Raw genomic sequence first — 20,950 nt, forward strand, 5'->3', positions numbered from 1 at the left:
TGCTGCCCAGAGTGACATGAATCAGAGCTGTCTCAGTCATGCTGGGTGCAGCATGTAACACAACCATCACCAGTAATCAAGCAGCAACGCAGCAGCTCTAAAAGCTGCTGCCCTAGGAAGCAAGAAAGCCTCCTGCTATGATAACCATAAAATGCTGCCTTATGCACCAGATCTAGGTGTTGCCCAAAGCACATAGCGAGGCTTTGTGCCTGACTAGATTCTGACTGCCAGGCTCTTCACTGCAATATTGGTTGATAGATTTTGAGGGGGTGAAAAAGATCAGAATACATTTGGAAAGTTTTTGTTTACATCATTTGATTTCAAGGCAAAGGAGATCGACCATGTGAGGTTTAGCACTGTCACAATCAGGCAAATCACACCATCAGCAGCATTCTATGGAGACTAAAACTGAAATAAGTAAAATATATCAAATAAGTCAAGCAACTCAGAAGATTAGGTTTCTCACCCTTAATGCAAGTCTACAAGAATATCTGAAATGACAAAAAATTTAATTATATTATGAAAAATAGGATTGATTTTTAAATGCAGTACAGCTCTTGATTCTCTTTATCCCAATGATTATTCACTACAGAGTCAAGGAGCAACTAATGTCCCTTCATATTCTACAATAGCAGTCTTATTTTGTTGAGCTCTGAAATCAAGAATAGTGAATCACTAAAATCAGATGAGGTTGGCATTAGGAGCATTTTGCCAATAGAGCAATCTTGGTACACCACTGTGGCAAAGCACTAAGCATGTAATCAGCTATATCAGCAAAGATCAGCTTTAGACTCATCCAGGAAAGTCATCACTTTTTAGCAAAACAAGCAATATCAGTAAAAGAACAGTTTTGCAAGTAAAACAGTGTGTGTGTAGAGGTTTCTGCTGATGGATCTTTGTCCAAGAGGGATACTACATCACTTAGATAGCTCCAATTGATCAAGTTATACCAAATATATACTATAGGCTTGGCTTGTATTCTGCTCTTAATCTTAGTTCAGTATTTCCCTCTGTAGCTACTAAATAACAAAACCCATTCAACCTGCCAAGTTAGCAAAATATGAATGCCCTTTTTAGTAAAGCATGTAGCTCAAAACGTAGAGCACAGCAGCATTCTTGATGCAAAGAAAATACTGCTAGACAAAGCAATGGTACATGCTATACCAAAGCAAGCTACAACCAATCCATTGCTCAGTACTGGTCACTGTTACATGGGTGTCAGGCTGCCCAGTGTACAGCCCAGTGCAGAGAGTGTCTGCAACCCTGTGATGCTTCCAGACAGTCCCAGGACCACCAGGCTGCCAAACTCAATGCACCCTGCAATTTGACCGGTTACAAAAGCCTTTTACAACTTGAAAATCCTTGCGCTATCTCTCTGTGCCTAGACCATCTACATGATCCTCACTGAGGATTGCCAGTGGAGAGCACCCCCAGAAATGACAGATTTTCTACAGGGGAAAGGGGAGTTGCACAACAGCCCCTCTCTTCCAGCCATGTGAAGCAGGATGTACAGTGGCTTACATGAAAGGATATGCAGAAGGGGACTGTGACACAGACAGCAGCCTCTCCTAACGCAGCAGAGATCTCAGAGGTATCAAAGGTAAAAACCATAATTAATGAAGTCCAGTGCAGTCACGAGGCTTGCAGGACTACTGCCCCAGGCAGTAAATGAGTCACTGGAATTTACCAAGAGGGTGGGAAACTGTACAGGATGCTTCTAGGCAAGGAGATAATTGATCAACATATTGAAATTCAGCAGCCCAAGACCTGCACAAAGATGTGTACAGGTCCTGGCTGTGAGTCAGCTGTGGAGGAAACACACTGCAGTGTCACAGCTAGCTATGGACAGCTACATGAAATTAATTCATTCAACTGCTGCTCCATTCCCCACAGTCCATTTAGCTGACTTTTGTGCAGAGGTAGGGGAATTTCACCTTTTATATAGATGCAGCTGGAAAGACTACACGCAAATTATTCCCAGTACACAACACATACTCCAAGTAGTGCAGCCTGATTAAATGGTACATGATACAGCATCTTAAACTACTCTGCATCACAGTCTGTAATCTCAAAGATGGCACAGACCCAACATTACTTATGAAACCATAAGACAAAGTTCAATGCAACTATAACAGGCAAAGGTATCTCCTTTCATGGGTCTCCTGTTGCTCAATGTGCAGAAAATTTGAAGTGTGACAGACTATGTCCTTCCTTCTTGTTGACCAAACTTTTTGTTTAGTATCCACAAGAAATTTAATCCCTATTTGCTAGAAATTAAGGGCAAATTTTAATTATATGATTTTTAGTTCATATGGTACAGTGGTTTTCTTGTTATTTGTTGGTTTGGGTTTTTTTTTTTTTTTGGTTAGCTTTTGGAGACAATAAGAGAGAATCACTTCATACCGAAAACAATTAAAATTTTTCACCTTCCTATTGCACTTAGATAGAAACATGCTTTATGCTTGTCTTTTTCCTTAGAATTATTGAATTTTCTTTCTTTTCAAAGTGTTTGTTCTATGTGTGTTCATATATGTACATATGCACATGAGTGTGAACATGGAACTTTTAAGACCACAAACACCTGACAAATATCTGTACAACAACAAAAGTAAGAAATTACAAAATGCAATACAAGTCTTGTTTTCTGTATACCAGTTTGACATGATGCAGACTTTGTTAAATATTCACATGTTTTAACTGAAGCACTATTTGTCTTAAAGGGAAAGCAAATCAGTATTAAATACTTTGACAATAGGTATCACCATCATAATGAATTTTAGCATGTTTATGGTAAGAGTTTCTTTATAAATAAGTTCAAAGTTTAGCAATGTGGCTCTATCTGGATGTGAAATGAGAGCCGTGTCACTTTTGCATTCTAAAACCCTACGGCCAGGTAGAAGAATTCATTGATTGTTAAATAACAATTTAGCCTTAAAATTAGGCAAGATACAGCACTGTGAAGGGCTTTTAAGTAGCCAAATAAAACAACAAAACAAAACAATATTTAGAACATGGTTTTGAGGTTCCCATTTTGGGAGGTGGAAGAAAAACAAGAAACAAAATGTTAACGAAAGGTTCATTTTTAGTAAACTCTGAACTTTTTTTTCAATAGAGACTTATGCTTGCTAATTTCATCATTTAATCTTCTATTCATCTGAAAAACACATGTAGTTCTAAATAAAAGCACCATTTGGAAAAGACATTAAAAATAATTCATTAAGGAAGGAAACTAATATGAAAGATTTCAGGGATTCCAAAAACTACCAGTTGGTTTATCTTCTTAGATAAACACAGTAACTAAATTTGCTAACCATTTGCAAATAATCTAGCTTTGTTTCCAGAAACAGCTTTCAAAAAAAAAAAGGGAATTTACTAGTAGCCATCACTACAAACGCACAAATTTTCAAAGGAGAATTGTCTCTGTATTTCAACAGCATCACTATGCGAAACAAGCTCACATTACTTGAAAGGAGGCTGCAGCCATCTCACACTGCTGCAAGTGAAGAGTGTGCTCATGACTCACTGCCCCTGCCTGGTTGCAACTCATCAGTGCCGGCAGCCCTAATCTGCTCCCAGACATTATGACCAGCAGCTCTGATATATGGATTAGATCTACCCCAAGTACTCCGTGCAGGGAAAGAACTCCATGAGCCCTTTATTCCCTACGGAGTACCTGTGCAGGAGAATAAATCAGTGATATGAAAGAAAACATGAAATCCTTCCCAGTAAAATTTGCAGATGACACAAAAGATAATAAAATGGTAAATACCAGGGAGTTGTCAGTTCCACAGATTGCATGGCAGCCTGGGCTCACCTGAATAAGATGTGTTTTAACACAGCTGAGCACAAAGCTGTCTATCTCATAACTAAGAGCACACATTCCAAACAAAGACAATATAATATGCTAGAATGAGGCATATGGATGATGGTGGATAACCAAATTAATATTAGCCTACAGTGCAATACCCTGGCTAGAGCAGTGAAAAAATCCTTTGATGTACAAGGGAGTAAACACAGAGTAGCAATAGGAAAGGATTATATAAATCACTACCGATGTTGAGATGAGAATCTTTCTGTTTCAAACAGCATGTAACAATATGGTTCTAGTTTATATCTGTGATCCCCAAGCATTCCCACAGGAACAACTAAAGGACTATACTAGTATTCCAACTAGAAAGCCTTAATCAGCTACAAGAAGCATTCAAAATTATGGAAAACTTGCCTTGCTAAAAATGAGAAACCAGTGTCAAAGAGGAGGATAAATGATTACTGGTTTACTGTCTACAGATATTTAAATGGAGAAGTGGGAGGAAATGAGGAGTATCATGAATATTAGAGAACTTTTCAGCTTCTTAATGCTGGATTTTGCATGCTTCTGCTACATAAAATAGAAAAACTCCAACAGACATTAAGGCAACAATACTTAACAAATACTAAGTACTGTTCATCTAAAAAGAAGCAGGATTTTCTTTCATCTGAAGTTTTTATAATCAGCATCTTTCTTCCAAAAAGAAGTAGAAGTTGCAACACTGTGTCAGTATCTTATATTGTTTAAGGCAGATGAAGACAAAAAGTTAGAGTTCTATCACTCAAAAGCATACTTAAAATGCCCCAGGACAGCTTCGCTACCACAACTCCTGCCACTTATTTGAGCTTTACAGCAGGTATTTAGCTAGCTCATTATATTTGTGGGACAATTATTTCCCAAATTATGGAATGATCATTTAAGCTGTTAGTAAGCCAGATGAACTTCTTACTCATTTCCCAATTCATATTTTGGATATGCTTGGTATTAAGGCTTCTGTATTTGTGCAAAGCAGCAAGTTACTGAAAGAGCATGGGAAAAGTGAAACCTTGCTGAATACACAGAAAAGCTCAGTCACAGATAATTTGAATTGATCTTCCCATTTCTGAAACCAGTAATATGACTTCTGGGAAAAAAAAAAAAAAGGCACTACAAAACCACACCATAAAAAAACCCCATGAAATGAACAACAGAACAAGACCCCTTCTGAAATGAGAAAGAAGTGCAAAAGCAATTTCAGTACAATATCAAAAAACCTGTCTTGACAGGGAATTAGCAAACTGTGACTAATATTGTATTGAAAGGGTGTGGCTACAGGACCTGAAGACCTAGACAGTTTAATGAAGGTAATTGCCTAATTCATTAATTGAACAATACCAAATTCACTTCAGACGTTGACTCAGACATATATTACAATTTGATACTGCAAAGCTTAAGTGAACCTTCAAAATTTGTATTGAGCTATAGACTGAACAGCATTTTGTAAACCTAAATATAGTCCTATACTTTTCAGAGGAAGAAAATTTTCAGGTAACATGTATGCATCACACCTACTCTCTATTCAGGCTACATCCCAATCATCTCAAAGTAAAACTTTAAAGCCACTGCAACATCTAACCGCATCACAATCAAAAAGTGACAAAATTTGTTACTAAAAAAGGTAATTTTTGAGTGCTGTTCTCTCAAATGCTCCAATCAGCCAAGGATTAGAGGTTCAACTTAATACTAGCCAGTGATCATTAATCATTTTAAAGTACCACAGCTAATCTCATTTCTTACCCAGAGAAAGCCCACTCATGTTTTATGTGTAAGGGAGATGTTGGCTTACTTTTGAATGTGTTTTAAATTTGGTTGATGACACCTTTCTTCTTCCCACAAAAGACATCTAGAACACGTCAGAACAGAGAACCCACAAATATGCTCAATGCTACACAAAGGCAAGAGCAAGCATAGGCAGTGGTAACAGGGATGAAGTTTTTCCAGGCAGCCTCACGCTGAGGCTGTAAGGATCAGTTGACTTATGTTAAAAGCCTGTCACATGAGTATAGCAGTGCCTTCTCTGCCTTTTGCTGATAGAGAATGAATTGGGTTGTAAGCTTTTGATATTTTCTAAGAGGTCAAATTTATGAAGAGGAGATACTAAATATCTTCTTCAAATACATCTATTAAATTCACATTGTGAGAAGTAAAATCAAGCTGTGAAGTGATGGAACATTACCGCAAAGAGAAATCTTGTGGAAGAAGATGCAGCCTCTCCTTCCTGTTTTACTAGAGCCGAGCAAACTAAATAGCAGCTTCTTCAGTTGTTCTCTCAAGTTAACCCCTAAACATGTGATCCTGAAGCCATTGTTGGAAAAAAAAATACTCATGTACCCTACAGCATTAGCCTGAATGATAGTCCTCTTGTCTTTCATGTTATATCTTTTTCCTGGAGCTAAAATAATTGTTTAAGACTAGTGTATCTTTTCCTTAGCTATATAGCAGCAGATGAGTCAGAATACACAAACAAAAATTCTGAAGAGACATACATTTTTCTAAGGCAATTTATGTGCAGCACCACAACTAAGAAACAAGATGGAGAAAAATAGCAACTGCTCAGGCATCACCAGCCTTTCTGTGCTGCTTCAGTGATTATACTGACCTGAACCAGCAGGCCCAGATGCAAGGAGCTAGCTGGGGGTTGTAACCCACTTTGAGAGGAACATGACTCTCCATTTGGAACCACCAGCTCCCCTTCTGCAGGGTTCTTACAGCTTTATCCACCTTAAGGTGGACACTGACAGTGGGCACTATGGACCACTTCAAGTACCCATCTTCCCATGTTCTGCAGCTGGTTGAATCCCCTCACTAGAAACCCCAGGAAAGCCTGTTAAAAGGTTTATATTCTCATTTGTGTTGACTAGAGTGGCCATTAGATTTCTCATGTATGCAAATCAATCCTGATTTTGTTATATCAATCTGATAAATATATAAATGTCTTTAGAGACTGAATGGAATAGCTTAGGCTTGCACTTCCTTTTCTCATTTGTAGAAATATTTATGTATTTGATTCAACCTGGAGTCTGACAGGAGCTTACTTTGGTCTATTAAGTTTAGACATTTTGAGCATTTACAGACTCAGGATGAACATTTTTTAGGTAATCAAGCTACACATTCCAGGACAGGCTGCTCCCCTAAACTGAGCCTTCTTTCTATGTTCATTTCACTAACTTGCTGAGAAATAAAAAGACCTAATAAGACCATAGCTGTATTTGTGAGATATAAATGAACTAGGTGTTTTCCCTTACATATTTATTCAATGCTGTTGCTTTCAGAAGAAACACCTTACTGCAGAACTCCTCCCTGCTCTCCATATTCCAGAAGAGAGACATGACCTTTAAGTCTCCTTAACATGGACAGGACAAAGTAAGGTAGACATGAGTCTTCCACCCTTGCTTGGGAGATAACACACAACAGCCACCCAGGTGATACCTGAAGGGTCATTTTTGAAGTGGCTTCCAGGCTGAGAACAAAAAACTGAGATATCCTCTGCTTGTACTCAACACGTCCCCTGCAGACAGGCAAAACTGCTCATTTTGACATGCCAGTATTCTTTGTAATTTAGCAACAAATAAAAGGAGAGCATGGGCAAGTAGCTCTGCTTTGTTCACTGTTTGACACTCCATAAAGGTGAGGAAGAGAGGAAACCAGGGTTGTCTGAGCAAGCAGAAGAAAGATTTTTCAATCTGGGCAGAGGGAAAAACCTTGGCAGTTTAGTTATAGCAAAGCAGTTAGAACTGAACAAGAAATATCTTTTTTTGTTGTCAGTTTTGTTTGACATCACAAAAGAAGAGCCTGGATATACCTTGCTACAGCTGAGGCAACTGGAAAAGAAAAAGAGAAATATTTAGGAGTTGACAGCTGTATTTCAGGCCAGTAACTGACAGGCCTCTGGTTTTACCTCTCTAGCTTAAGACAAGTGCCTACCACTTGTGAACATAGAAATTGTTTGTAATGATTTTGAAGCTCACTTTTAGAAATTGTTTGTAATGATTTTGAAGCTCACTTTACATCTTTGTAAGAGCATACTTACATGTTCAGTGACCTAAAAATCCCATGGGCCCATGGCAATCAAGGTGAGGGACAATGCAGGAGGGGAGAAATCTGCTATCTTTTGCCACCATCTTTTGAAATTGTATGTTCCACTCTATTCCAAGTGAGGGATCCAGCAGCAGCTGTTACACTCAGTTGCAAGAATATCATAAAGAGTCCAGAAAGATCTGTATAAGAATACTCACTATTTTTGCCCATTTTATATTTTTTAGCTAGCAAACCATTAATCCAGCTCCTCAAGAATGTGTACCACAAAGACCTATCTGCAATTTTTTTAAATAGTACTAGAATGTATTTACCATGCTTTTAAGAACTTTTTTAAATGGTATTTCCAGTATTTACGAGCACTAAAATTTGTTTATAAATGTTACTTCCCCAAATGTTTTCTGAAAAGTATTTTTGGCATAGATGGTCATGGTATGATCCTTTGAAATTTTTGCAGAAAGGATCAGACGGTCTTAACTTCAACAGGTAAGTAGCTTTACACAAAATATTTTAGCAGGTACATGCTTAAGCATAAGTCCAGAGTAGGTTCTCTGCATAACACTTCATTTAATTTTAAAATTACTAGACAGGAAAAAAGTCAAGCTCCAAAATCTATGATTCTCTGTCCTGTCTGGCCAGCCCTTAAAACTCCCTTAGCTTTCAGAATAAAGCAGTTTGCTGCTTTGTGTCCAGTCCAAAAATTATCCTGCATGAGAAAGGAGTCACACAATCATTTCTCCTAACAGATAGTAGCATTTTTAGATCCATTCTTCCTTTCCCAACCTAATCAGGAGAGAGACTGAACATCTGAGATGCACATGAACATCTAGTACCAAATGTTCATATGTCTTGAAACACTAAAGCCTTTCAAAGTGTTACAAAAATTCCTTGGTTTTTTTTTTTTTGGGTCTTGATTAGTGAGCAGGTTTCAGAAACTTTCTGTAATATTTTTGGAAATAAATTACTATGGTAATACATTACCAAAAGCAGCTATTGGGAAGAAGAGAGAAAGAATGCCTGAGAGTGTTTAAGTAGCATGGAAGAAGAACCAAGAGAAAATTTCACTAATCAAAAAGGACTCTGTCTTCTCCAGAAAGATCTAGCTGCTGGCTTCCCAAAATAATTTATGTTTTTACAAGCAAGGTGAACTGGGCTATAATACTTCAGAATTCACATTTCAGAAATGACAAAAATATCAAAATCAACATTGTTTCACAATCAGTCTGATTTTTGGATTTTGCCAATTTTTGTTTGCAACTGCACAGGAGCATCAATTACTTCATTTTGTGGGCAGCACAGCTAGCTGGTTTTAAGTGTACTGACTATAAATTATACCTAATTAAAAAAAAAATGAAATCAAGATAATCAACTGTATTGCAGCATTCAGAGTGAAGCCATCACCGTATTTAACACTCACGACAAACTGTGCCAAGTTTTCTTATTTCCACAAAGTTTCAAAATCTTGAAGTTGTTCTAAAAACTGATATAAATATTGCACAACAAATCTGTTTCATACGTTTAAATAAATGAATATATTTTTATGCTTACTGAACTTACAAGAGAAGCAAAAACACTGAAATTAAGTTCTGTGGTGACATTTAAAATCATGCAAGATGCAGACTGCTTCAGTTACCCTGGGCACTGCCGTCATTTAGAGAGATAAAAGGGAAAAGCCACGAAAAATTCAAAAAGTTCAGAAAGTATTTATGTCTATGTATATCAGGAATAAGTCATATCTCACACCAAAAGTAGCCACTCATTAAAAGCAAAAAAAAAGCCAAGCAAGAGGTCAGATTTTCATTTTGGCTCACCAAGTTACACTGATGCTGTAATTATTTTGATAAATCTAGATTTCTCTTTTCCTCTCACTTCTGTAAACCAAAACGATAGTCTTCATTTACATCGAAGTGACAGCTTTTACTGATGTGGTTGTACCTATTACTAAGAGAAAAGATTCAGGAAACAAGCAGCAGGTTATAGAATCAAAAAAGGGAATGAGAGAATATGATCTAAAAAACTGTAATGAGTATGATTGCCCTTGCCAAAGAAACATTTTGTTTTAATGCACAGCACAGCTAATTTTTAGAATTTAAGGGGTTATCGGAAAATGAAATGTTACACAGAGGATGATAATGGTAACACTGGTATACAAAACAGGAATATAGTTGGAGCATGAAAAGCAAACACTAAGTGACAGAATGCAGTTTCAAAATCCAGCGAGATAACAGAGAATTCATAATGCATTTGCAATATATTAATACAAAATCATCTGCAACACACCTGTCAAATATATACTCTTCAATTCTATGTTGAAATAGATAATTAAATCCTTCTTGCAGTAAAATAGAAACTTCACTGCTTGCAGAACTAACAGAAGTCAAGCCCTTTGCATTTGCCTGCCCAGAGCAATAGCATTTTTGTCAGAAGCACCAGTAATGATCTTGAGTTACGCACAAAAGCGGGCTCTGTTAGGGCAGCGGACAAAGGCAAATGACTGCAAAGAAAGAGGACTCAACTTCAATTTAACTGTCCTGTAAGGTACATACTAATTAGCTGCAAAGCTATGAAATCCTAGCTAGCATGTTAAGTCTGCTACATGACAGTATAATTTGACTTCTTAAAGGATTATGCAAATTACAACTCATCATTCCATTACATGACTGAAAAAAAGTGACAGCTAATTTATACATAACACACCTTTCAAATCCCTAAGATGTGAAGCACCTGTGCAATACATTTTGCCTAGATTTTCTAGCGTGTACACTCTTGTTTATTGCACTGTACAGAAGCATACCTAAGAGAATTAGAAAAGTCTTAGGGTTTTTTATTTGCTTTTTAGCTTTTAGAGCACAATCCCAAAGAATTAAACAACATACTTCTGTCCCTGCTGTAGAGGTTTTGCACACAAGTGTACGCTTTCAACACACGTGTAATTTAGGAATAGCAGGAGAGCACGAGCACTAAATGCACGAGCTAGAGGCAAGACTCACACAGATTTCAACATACTTCTGGTAGGTAGATTCACAGTAGATTCCGTCATATCGGTAGATTTTCCTACATTCTGATTGGTTGGGCAGAGGATGCTGGACAGTTATTCTGTAGAGGCATCAAAAACAGATAGACATGACTAGAGGATCTCTACAGGTAACTGTAATGCAGGACAAATCAGTATGTTGAAATTGATTTTGTAAATTTTATTTTTAAATTAAATGCCTTTCTGATCTCTTTAAATCAACTGCCTTGTGCACATAACACCCACAGATTCCACTTTTCAAAATTTGCACTGAGAGTAAACTAAACTTCAATTCTCCACAAGAATGGTGCTTTTTCCCCATCAAATAAAAGTGAAAGAGGTATGGAATTTTATAAATCAAGTTGATATTCCACATAGTTTGTATAAATACAGTAGTGCTTTTACAATTGATTATTTATTGTTTACTGTTGCAATCCTTCTTTAGGCAGAACATTCATTTGTGTCAGCTGGGAGTTTGTCCAGACAAAGACCAAATAACCCTCCAATTTAAAATGTCAACAGCAATTCTCACATTTGCACAGAATGAGGATGTTGTGGTATTATGAGGACTGTGATTGAAGGTGCTCAGCACCATCTGAATAATGCCATATGTTCTCGGATCGACTGAAAGAAAATGAAAGTGATTGGCAGCAATCAGGAGGTGCGCAGCATCTTGTAAAATCAGGCCCTAAAAGATTTGTCAATCATTCTCTTATTCATCCCTCCCCAGCTCCCCATTAGCAGAAAATATAATTTGGCTATAAAAATTCAATGTTGTTTTTAAAATATACTTGGGAATTGCACACAAAACAGTACCCACCAATTTTCTTTTTTTCCCTCCTTCTTCTCCGGAATAAAAACACATTTTAGATACTTTTGTATCTTCTGCAAATTAATACCTTTTTCCCTTGTAATTTAAAGGTATTTGACTGGAGTAAGGATAAATTATTTGAGAAATTTTACAGGTTTTTCAAATGTAGAATTTTAGGCTGTGATTTTCAAAAAAATATTCTAGTGAGTAGAGAATTATTTTATGTTATCATTATTTTATAGTATTAACACCTACATAGCTCTAAACTAATCTTGGTTTTTAAAATCGTTTCAACAGTAATTTGAGGCTGCAGGTTTGAGAAAAAAACTGGTATCGTTCTCCAGCTACAAGCTCTGTGAGCAAATGGAAAGTTATCTATTGTGGAAACTGAGGACCTCCCTCAATAAGACTGCACCTACAGTGTGTCAAGTGCAAACAAATTCATGTCTGCAAAGCCCTGGTTCCTTGCTTATTTAAGGTAGAAACCTGGTCTGAGATGGCCTCAGCATTGTTTTACCCCGTGGGACCCCACAGGCAGAAGAAAGAAGACAACTCTGTGATGAAGGCAGGAGCAAGCATCTCCAAATTCTGGCATATTCCTGCATTCACTAATTAAGACACTACCAGAGAGATTGATTTATTTATTGTGATACCTAGGGCATGTAAGTTAGACATTTAGGTACCATATATACTATATAAGGAAATTTGAGTATCTTAAAATGAGATTTGAAACACAAGTGCTACCTGCAGAGAACCACATCAGCTAGTACAAGAGATCTAGGAGAGTGCCTCTCAGCCAGAGGAGCCTCAAACATACATCTTCCACTGCTCCAAATACTACCAGAGACTCCTAAAATGAGGGACTTTAACTTCTCCTGCTAAAATAACAGCCCTATTAAAGAAAAAATCAGGATTCATTGGATGAAACAAAGTGAGACAGTGAGAGCATGTTGCATTATGAGTCATTCAAAAATGCATAAGCAATCCTTGCAAAAACTATCAGAATCCTTCCCAGATGAGTGCTCTTATCACAGGCCTTCAGAATTATGCTCTTTCTTCCAACCACTTCTTTGGCCAAATGAGTCTGGAATAGTAATACTGGTTATTGCTATTACTTGAGCAGTTATACGAGTGCAGCAGAATACAGCTCACTCCAGAAAACCTTTATTTTTAAGTGGCTATAGTATTCTTCTGGGAAGTGGAAGATGTGGATTTGAACACTCTCATGATTAAACAGGTCCTAAATAAGTATTCACTGCACCAAGCTAGTGTAGAATACTTGTCAGCTAGTTTTTGTTTGGTTGGTTTATTTTGTGCTTTTTTTCAGATGACAGAAATTGAAACACAGTCCCGTTTGAACATCAGGGAAGATTTTTTTACTGTAAAGGTAACGGAGAACTGGAACAAAGGGGTTGTGGAGCCTCCTCCAGTGAGATGGTCAGCACCCACCTGGACATGATCCTAGGCAACCAGGTCCAGATAACTGTTTGTGCAGCCCAGAGGGGCTGGGCAAGAGATCCTTTCCATCCTCAGCCATTCTGATATTCAAGGCCAGGATCAGAGATTTGGACTGTGAACCACAACCCTGCTTTACATCTCATCAGAATTAGGTTGGAACTTTTCTGGAGACTGGGAAGCATTAATGTGGTGGGGGAGTGGAGGGGTTGCATCTTTTTTAAATTAAGCAACAAATAAGGATTTATAAACATAATAGCAGCTACTGTGGGTTGTAGTCCAAACCTTCCTTTGCACTTCACAGAGCTAGATTCCACTTCAGAAGCCAAGATCCTAGGAACTTCCATGGACCCAGCCAATTACCCAATGCTCTCTAAAAAATTTCTTTAGGGAGTTATTTAACTCGCAGCTATTCCCTCTCTGCTGAAACAGTAATAATAATAATACAAAAACAAAAAAAAAATCATATCCTCAAACACCAAGCTAAATAAGACATCAATGTAAATCTCTTAAAATCCCACTGACTTCGTGAAGCTTGCATAGCATCTAAGTTAGCACAGAATGGGTCTTATTGTGCTTAACCTGAAAAATCAAACAGTCCTGAGACACTTAGGAATATGTTTCAAAGTGGACATCAGATTTCTGACTGCAGCCTACATCAATGCTTTGGGGAGAAAAACAAATTTTTATTTTCTTGTATAATATTTGTCTCTTATTGTTAAGGTTTATTTTAGCATACTAAGCCTATTTCCATAAATAAAACCTTTTTGCTGAATAAAAACTGTTGTTTTATTTTACAGATTTAAAATTAGTCAAACACCATCACATGCATTTGCCCTCTGCCCCAAATATTTTAGCTGTCATTTAATAGATTTACATTTAAAATTAATTATCATCTGGTAACTATGAGGCTATGAGTCAAATTAAAACTTCCTTACAGAACAGTTTATTCAGCATTCATTACTAAAACAAACTAATAAAAAAACCACCAAACCCACAAAAAAACCATAAAATCAAGTTGCAAGAATTACTTGCTAGGATCCAAAAAAAAGTTTACCAAGACAATCAGTCTTGGTCATAGGGTATTTTTTCCTCTTTAAAAATAAAAAATTTAGCCAATCTTCACCAAATTAATTTTGTTAACTTTTTTACCACATTATGTCAGCAGATAGAGTATATCTCAAGTTCCACTTACAAAATTGATTTAGTTGAAGATAAAACTGTATATTGGCTATTTACTCTAGATACTGTATATTCGTGTTCTATTTTATGCTTTGAAATTGATTTTTTGTATGCTTCTCTGTATTAAAAATTAGAGCATTGAAAAGTATTTGAGTCTTATCAACTTGCAGTGGTTAGCTCACCCCAATTTTAGTTGAATTTTGACCGATTTGAGAGACAAACACCTATTCTCATGCAAGCTTTTAGACAGAGTAAAAGTTACCATTTCGTAATAATAAAGGCAAAAATTAGTTTTAGTTTATGATTATCTACCTCTGTACTGCAGGTTACCTTCCAAGGAAGCCAGAAATATACCAGACAAAATGCCTACAAACACTGCATGAAACATGACATTTCACTTAATATTTGTATCCACTATTCCCCAGGGGGTGTGCTGCAAGATGATGGTGCTGGGTGCACTCTCACACCTGACCTTGGTTTTTAGACAGTGCACACTTTCCCTAAAAAGTTTAAAAGTATCACCTCAGATGTGAAAGGATTACAAACTGCTGTGTTTGCACATTAGACAGCTCATCTTCGTTTCTTTATGTGTCACTAAACTCTAGATGGATTCATCATAAAACTTGAGGTGGAACTTAAGTGCATTTACATACATGTGAAATGTGTAAGCTATGACTAATTTTAACTCACAGGGCAGAATTTAAATAATTAGTTACAAGAAGTCAAACTAAGGGAAAAAAGGAGGAAAGAGATGGTTAGAGGCAGAGTAGTAAATTGTTCCATTTTTGCAGGTAATCTAAATGCAAACTAGAAGCAACTTATCATGAGAATGGATTTTCCACCATCTGGTCAAATAACAGGGGATTTGTCTAGTGGCAAGCAAAGAATGGAATGATGTGAGAAAGATTAGCGGGCAAGTCCTACAGTTGGCTAAAATGTATTTTGTGCAAACAAGAACAGATGACGCCTTAACAATTACACCTGTCAAAAACTCCAGAAAGCAATCCATCTCTGAACAGCCCAGTTGAAAACAGGCTAGTTCATAACAAAATGAATTTTTTTAAACAATTGCCAGCCATAACAGTTTGATGCATGACAAGCTTAGGAAGTTGCGTTCCACATACAACTGAAACCTTAACTAACTGGACCCTGCTTTTCTCTGATAAGTAACGGATTAAACTACATTTAAAATAAAAATCTTAAGTGAAACAATGCAAATAGCTAATAACCTTGGAACGCAGGAAAATTCAGAGTTAAACCTGACATATAGAGTCTGCAAATTACATACTCCAGTATGTCCTACATGAAATGATCCAAAAGGGGTTTTTTAAGAATGGCCTTTTTTGTAGGAGTCAAAAATACCAGATAGTATCTGGACTGGCATGCCTTGCATAGAATCCAGACAGTTCCTAGAATTAAAGGTCTTTCTAAATATAGATGTGAAGCCTTACTGCCAGAAGGCAGAATTCTAATAATGTTTTCTGTAGAGATATGATTTCTTTCTTCAGAAAAGATATAATCTTCAAGGTGCAACAATATTTTACACCAATTCCAAGGTGATTTTCTTTAAAATTAACTGTTTGTATATGCATCTAATGTTTCAGCATCCAAGCTTGCCATGTATTAATACTTTCTTTTTTAAAAAGTCATGGTTCCCTACAGAAGATGGAGATCATACCTCATATATCTATTTGGAATGGATGGTGACACAAAACTGTCCCAGAATTAATTAAGGTTTTGTACTGTTTGGTCTCTGGCCTTCAAATATTCAAGCAGAACTTGTTCCTTCATTAAGCAATTTAACAAAGTGATTTCATGAAAGAGTTCACAGAAAGTCAGCCTAATGTACTGCTGTCAGCAGACTCCAGCAAGGCAAATCAGAGGAGAGCTTGAGGGGCTGCTTTCTTCTTCCTCTCAAAAGACCATGGAGATGATTTGGGTGGTTATTCATCTATCTTAACTTTTTTCTCCTGCAAGAGATACAAAGAATAGCATTTCTCCACACTTCAAATTCAGATGGGCCAGAAGAACAGCAATGGAGCAAACAACCATTAGCATTATCCATATGCTCTTGGTCAAAGACAAAGCTGGGTCAGAGGCTCCCTGTTGTCTCAGCATGGGTGAGAACTCATTGAGTGCAACATAGGCAATAGGAAAGACACACAAGTGTTCTAACTGCAAACTTCACAGTTAGGAGGTAGCTGACAGTTCTTACTCAACATGGCAATTTGAAAGTCCTTCTGGGTTCTTGAGCTCATTTTTGGGGACACTTGGTAGGCTGTAGTTATTTTTTTTCCCCTGGCTCATTTTTGCTATGTATTTGGTACAGTCAAGATCTGCTGCTAGACTTAAATTTAATTCCCAAACACTGATATATTGATTTCCATAAAATATTTGAGAATAAAACAGAAATTGTGCAAGATACACCTTTCTTTTCCTTTTGTTCCTGTCTCCTAAGAATTCCAAGATAATGCTTGGCAGAGGTCAAGCTGTTAATTTAATCCTGTGGTTCACATACTGCTCATTTCTGCTTCTTCTCCACAACTCAACAGATCAACAATATTTTTCAAGCTTGTAGTAGTAACACAGCCTTGGTGTTGGAAGGATTTTCTGTGTAGGAAAGCTCTTACATTCAACTACTAATTAGTAAAAATAGTGTGAATCAGAGCTTCCTCCCTCAGAACTAATAAATCTATTCTGAACAATGTATTGCCTCTATTTTACCCTACAAATATCAGCACAGTAACATCTCTCCCAGAGGACAAGGGTTTTTCATTGAAGATGTAGGAATAAAGAGGGCGAGGGCTTAGATTCAGAAAATTCTAAGCCTCCAATACTGTTGGTCCCTGGGAAACATAATACTCCGGTGCCAATCAAGCTATATGCATCTAGTTCAAGGTTTCTAATTACTGTGATTTTTTAAAAAATAAACATTAAATTATTTCATTAGCCTTTTCAGTTTTGTGAGTAGAGAACATCCAGAATTTTATGACAAGAAAAACACAATTTAACACTTCCCACCATAGCCAAAACTTAAGTGATATCAGCCATGGAAAAAGCTACTGCAGAAAATCAGATGTATTTAAATTTTCCAAATGAAAGCTTGTCAGTGTCTTCTTTAGTTTGATATCTGGCCAAGTTTTCCCTTATATTATAACTTCAGCTTTCTATATATCCTCATATGCTCTTCTTTTTTATTTAATTTTTGTTCATAGACATGTTTAGAATGAGGTCCTGCCACTTTTTTATTCAAGCTACAGACACAAGTAACTTTATTATAGTTATAGTCATATTTTCCTCTTTAAAATGGAGTATTTAAAAGCTAAAACATGGTATGAGATTTCTTCCTACCATGTGACAGAAAACAGAATGATTGTAAGTCAGAGAGGAACATAGACAATTATTCTGCTGATCTGACCAATATTGAGAGGAAAAAAAGGATCATCTACTTGGGCCTTCTGTATGACACTTTTGATATCCCTGACATCCCCTGAAGAAAGGAAAGGGCTCAAGTAGTCAGGCCATTGCTAGAAGCACCACTTCTCTCTACCCCAGTCTGTACATTAGTCAGGAGAAGAAAAATGCGTTTTCTACACCATCAGATTTCAAGGATGATACAGAAGTGTCACAATGTTACCCAAAAATACAATCAGGTCAAGATTTGAGGAACACCAGTGTTGAGGCTGAAAGAACAGACAAAATTTCAGAGGCACATCTGAAATGTGTGAGAGAATACCAACAACATAAACATTTGTTCTAGAAATAAGTGCCCCTTATGGTCCATGTGTGTCCTCCCCTGCTGCCTGAGCCAGAGTGCTCTGTGCATATCCCCAGACCTTACTGCACTGTGCAGTAGGATACCTGAACAGAAAATTAATAAGGCTTTGGATGACTTGCATGTAAGAGCTCCCACTCATCACAAAACTCAGGTTTAGCTTCTCTGCCATCCTACTCCTCTCTTCTCTGTCCTTACAGCTGTAGGGAATGATGAGGAAAAAATATCAAGAATAGCCAGCCAATCAATGCCTGGCTACAAGCCTGGTGTTAGCCAGAATTTCAGGATCATGGGTTGGTTTACAAACAACTGACCTGCTGGAAATAAAGGGTACACCTGTCTCCAAGGGGAAAAAGGATCTTTGCCCAGGAGTCAACGGGGTTCATTGAATGAGCTTTAAGCTAGACTTGAAAGTAAAAAGCCCTAAAACTCAGCTCACAAGAGATAAACCAGGAGCCAGCACACTGAGGTCTGAGGGATGGGCTGCCATCTCAGTGAGGGCAGGGAATGGAGAGCTGTGTGGCAGCAAAGACAAGGGTTATTGATGTGCTGGAGGCCACAGAAGCACAAGAGAATAGTGATCCAGCAATTAAGGCTTCTCCTCCCCAAGAAGGTGGGACCAATAGCCCAGCTGAAGGGCCTGTACACCAATAAACACAGCACAAGCAACAGACAGGAGAAGCTGAAAACAACCATGCAGCAGGAAAAATGCCATCAGTTTTCTGAGACTTTCCATCATGGAAACATGGTGGGGTGACTCACATAACCAGAGTGCTACAATGGTACACTCTTCAGAAAGGATAAACAAGAAAGGAGAGGCAGCGGAGATACCACTTTGCCTCAGTCTCTATTAGTAAGACAAATTGCTCTCTGGGTACCCAGTTTCTTGAGCTAGAAAGCAGGGACCAGGAAAAGACTAAAGCCCCCATAATCCATAGGGAAATGGTCAGTGACCCAACAGATTATTGAGATATTCACAAGTCTGAGGACAGATGGGATCCAACCCGGGGTACTGAGGGATGTTGTGCAAGTGTCCACTGATACAATTTTCAGCATTTACCAACAGCCCTGGCTGACTCGGGGGTTGTCAGGTCACTGGAGGCTGGCAAAGGTGATGCCCACCTGCAAGAAGGGCTAGAAGGAGGTTCCAAAGAACTACAGGCCTGTCAACCTAACCTCAGTGTCAGGGAAGGTCTGCCACAGAGCAGATCCTCTTGAGTGCCCTCACATGGTGCATAAAGGACAACCAGGGGGTCAGGCCCAGCCAGGATAGGTTTGCGAAAGGCATGTCTTGCTGGACTAAAATAACCTCCATCTGGGCTAAAGTGAACCCATTTAGGGGACAGGGCTGTAGATGCAGTCCACCTGGACTCCAGTAAAACCTTTGGTACCATTTCCCACAGCATGCCTCTGGAGAAATTAGCTATTCATTCAGTTTCACTGGGTAAAACTTTGGTGGGATGGGCAAGGCCATGGTGAGGAGGTGAATGGAATTAAATCCAGCTGGTGATCAGTCACAAACAGTGTTCCCCAAGGCTCAGTATTAGGCCCAGTCCTGTTTAATACCTTTAATCAGATTGCAGATGACAGCAATTTAGGCAGAAGTATTAATCTGCAGGAGGACAGGAAGGCTTTTCAGACAGATCTGGACAGGCTGTTCAATGAATCAAGGCCAACTGTAGGGGAGTCAACAAGGTGAAAGGTCAGGTCCTACTACTTGGTCACAACCACACCAGGCAGTGCTACAGGCCAGGAAAGCGTGGCTGGAAAGGTGCCCAGTGGAAAAGGACCTGGGAATGGTGCTTGACAGCAGCTGAACATGAGTACGTGACCAGATGGCCAAGCAGGCCAATGGCATCCTGGCCTGTATCAGAAATAGTGTGGCCAGCAGGGCTACAGCAGTGATTGTCCCCCTGTGCTGGGCACTGGTGAGGCCACATTGCGAGTCCTGTGCTCAGCTCCGGGTCTCTCACTGCAAGAACGACATTGAGATGCTGGTGCATGTGCAGAGAAGGGAAACAGATCAGACTCTTTTCTCTAGCAACAAGCAAAAAGACAAGAGGAAACTGCCTCACCTTGGACTAGGGGAAGTTAAGATTGAAAATTAGGAAAGACTTCCTCACCAAGAAGATTATCCAAGTACTGAAAGAGGCTGTCCAGAGGGGTGGTGAAGTCACCAGCCATGGAGGTATTTAAGTGTGTAAATGTGGCACTTAGTGACATGGGTCCAGTGGTGAACTTGTCAATGTTAGGCCAACAACTGCACTTGATGATCTTAAAGGCTTTTCCCCAATATAAGAAAAGTCAATAGGGAGGCTTCTTTTAGTAAAATTGACAGTAATCTCATCCATCTAGAAGGACTTGAAGCATTTCTAGGGCATTGGAGTATTAGATAAACTGTATTAGAAAACCTGTATAGCCGCAGTCTTTTTTTTTCCCCTTCCAACACACAAATATTATAAAGAAGCACTGACTGCAGCAATCATCCATATTGATTATGCTGCTTAGGTCTGATGTTCTGCTGCATTTTATATACACAAAGTACAAACAGTTTTGAAAAAGTACCTGCCCTGAGGTTAAAATTGTTTCAGAAGTCCATTCAGATAGTAGTTGGCTCACATCTACTTTAACATACATAGTTTAATCTTTTTTTTTAAACTACTCTGAAATTTAATACTCTTTACATAGAGATCATCAGGGACCTCTGTCTAGGGAGAAGATACTAAAACCAGATAGTTATTCTTACATAGGAACCTGATTTCACATCGATTAAAAAGTAAGCTTAGTAACTGTTTTTAAGTTAAGCAGTTGAATAGTTTTACAAGTCTTGTC

The 20,950-nt window shown here is 38.1% G+C and overlaps 1 protein-coding gene across 4 annotated transcripts in view; it reads right to left on the reverse strand.

Moving 5' to 3' along the window:
- NPAS3 (neuronal PAS domain protein 3) overlaps positions 1 to 20,950 on the reverse strand; it is a 590,252-nt gene that overhangs the window by 496,327 nt on the left and 72,975 nt on the right. For 2 of the 4 annotated variants that reach the window (XM_064713739.1, XM_064713741.1), the window contains exon 2: positions 10,889 to 10,978. The exons of the other annotated variants lie outside the window; for them this stretch is intronic. In XM_064713739.1, the coding sequence (XP_064569809.1) occupies positions 10,889 to 10,978 (90 nt within the window). The remainder of the gene's footprint in view (positions 1 to 10,888; positions 10,979 to 20,950) is intronic. 4 annotated transcript variants of the gene reach the window in all.

This window comes from Zonotrichia leucophrys, chromosome 5 (genome assembly GCF_028769735.1).
Source record: "Zonotrichia leucophrys gambelii isolate GWCS_2022_RI chromosome 5, RI_Zleu_2.0, whole genome shotgun sequence".
In the NCBI taxonomy this organism is placed as follows: Eukaryota; Metazoa; Chordata; class Aves; order Passeriformes; family Passerellidae; genus Zonotrichia; species Zonotrichia leucophrys.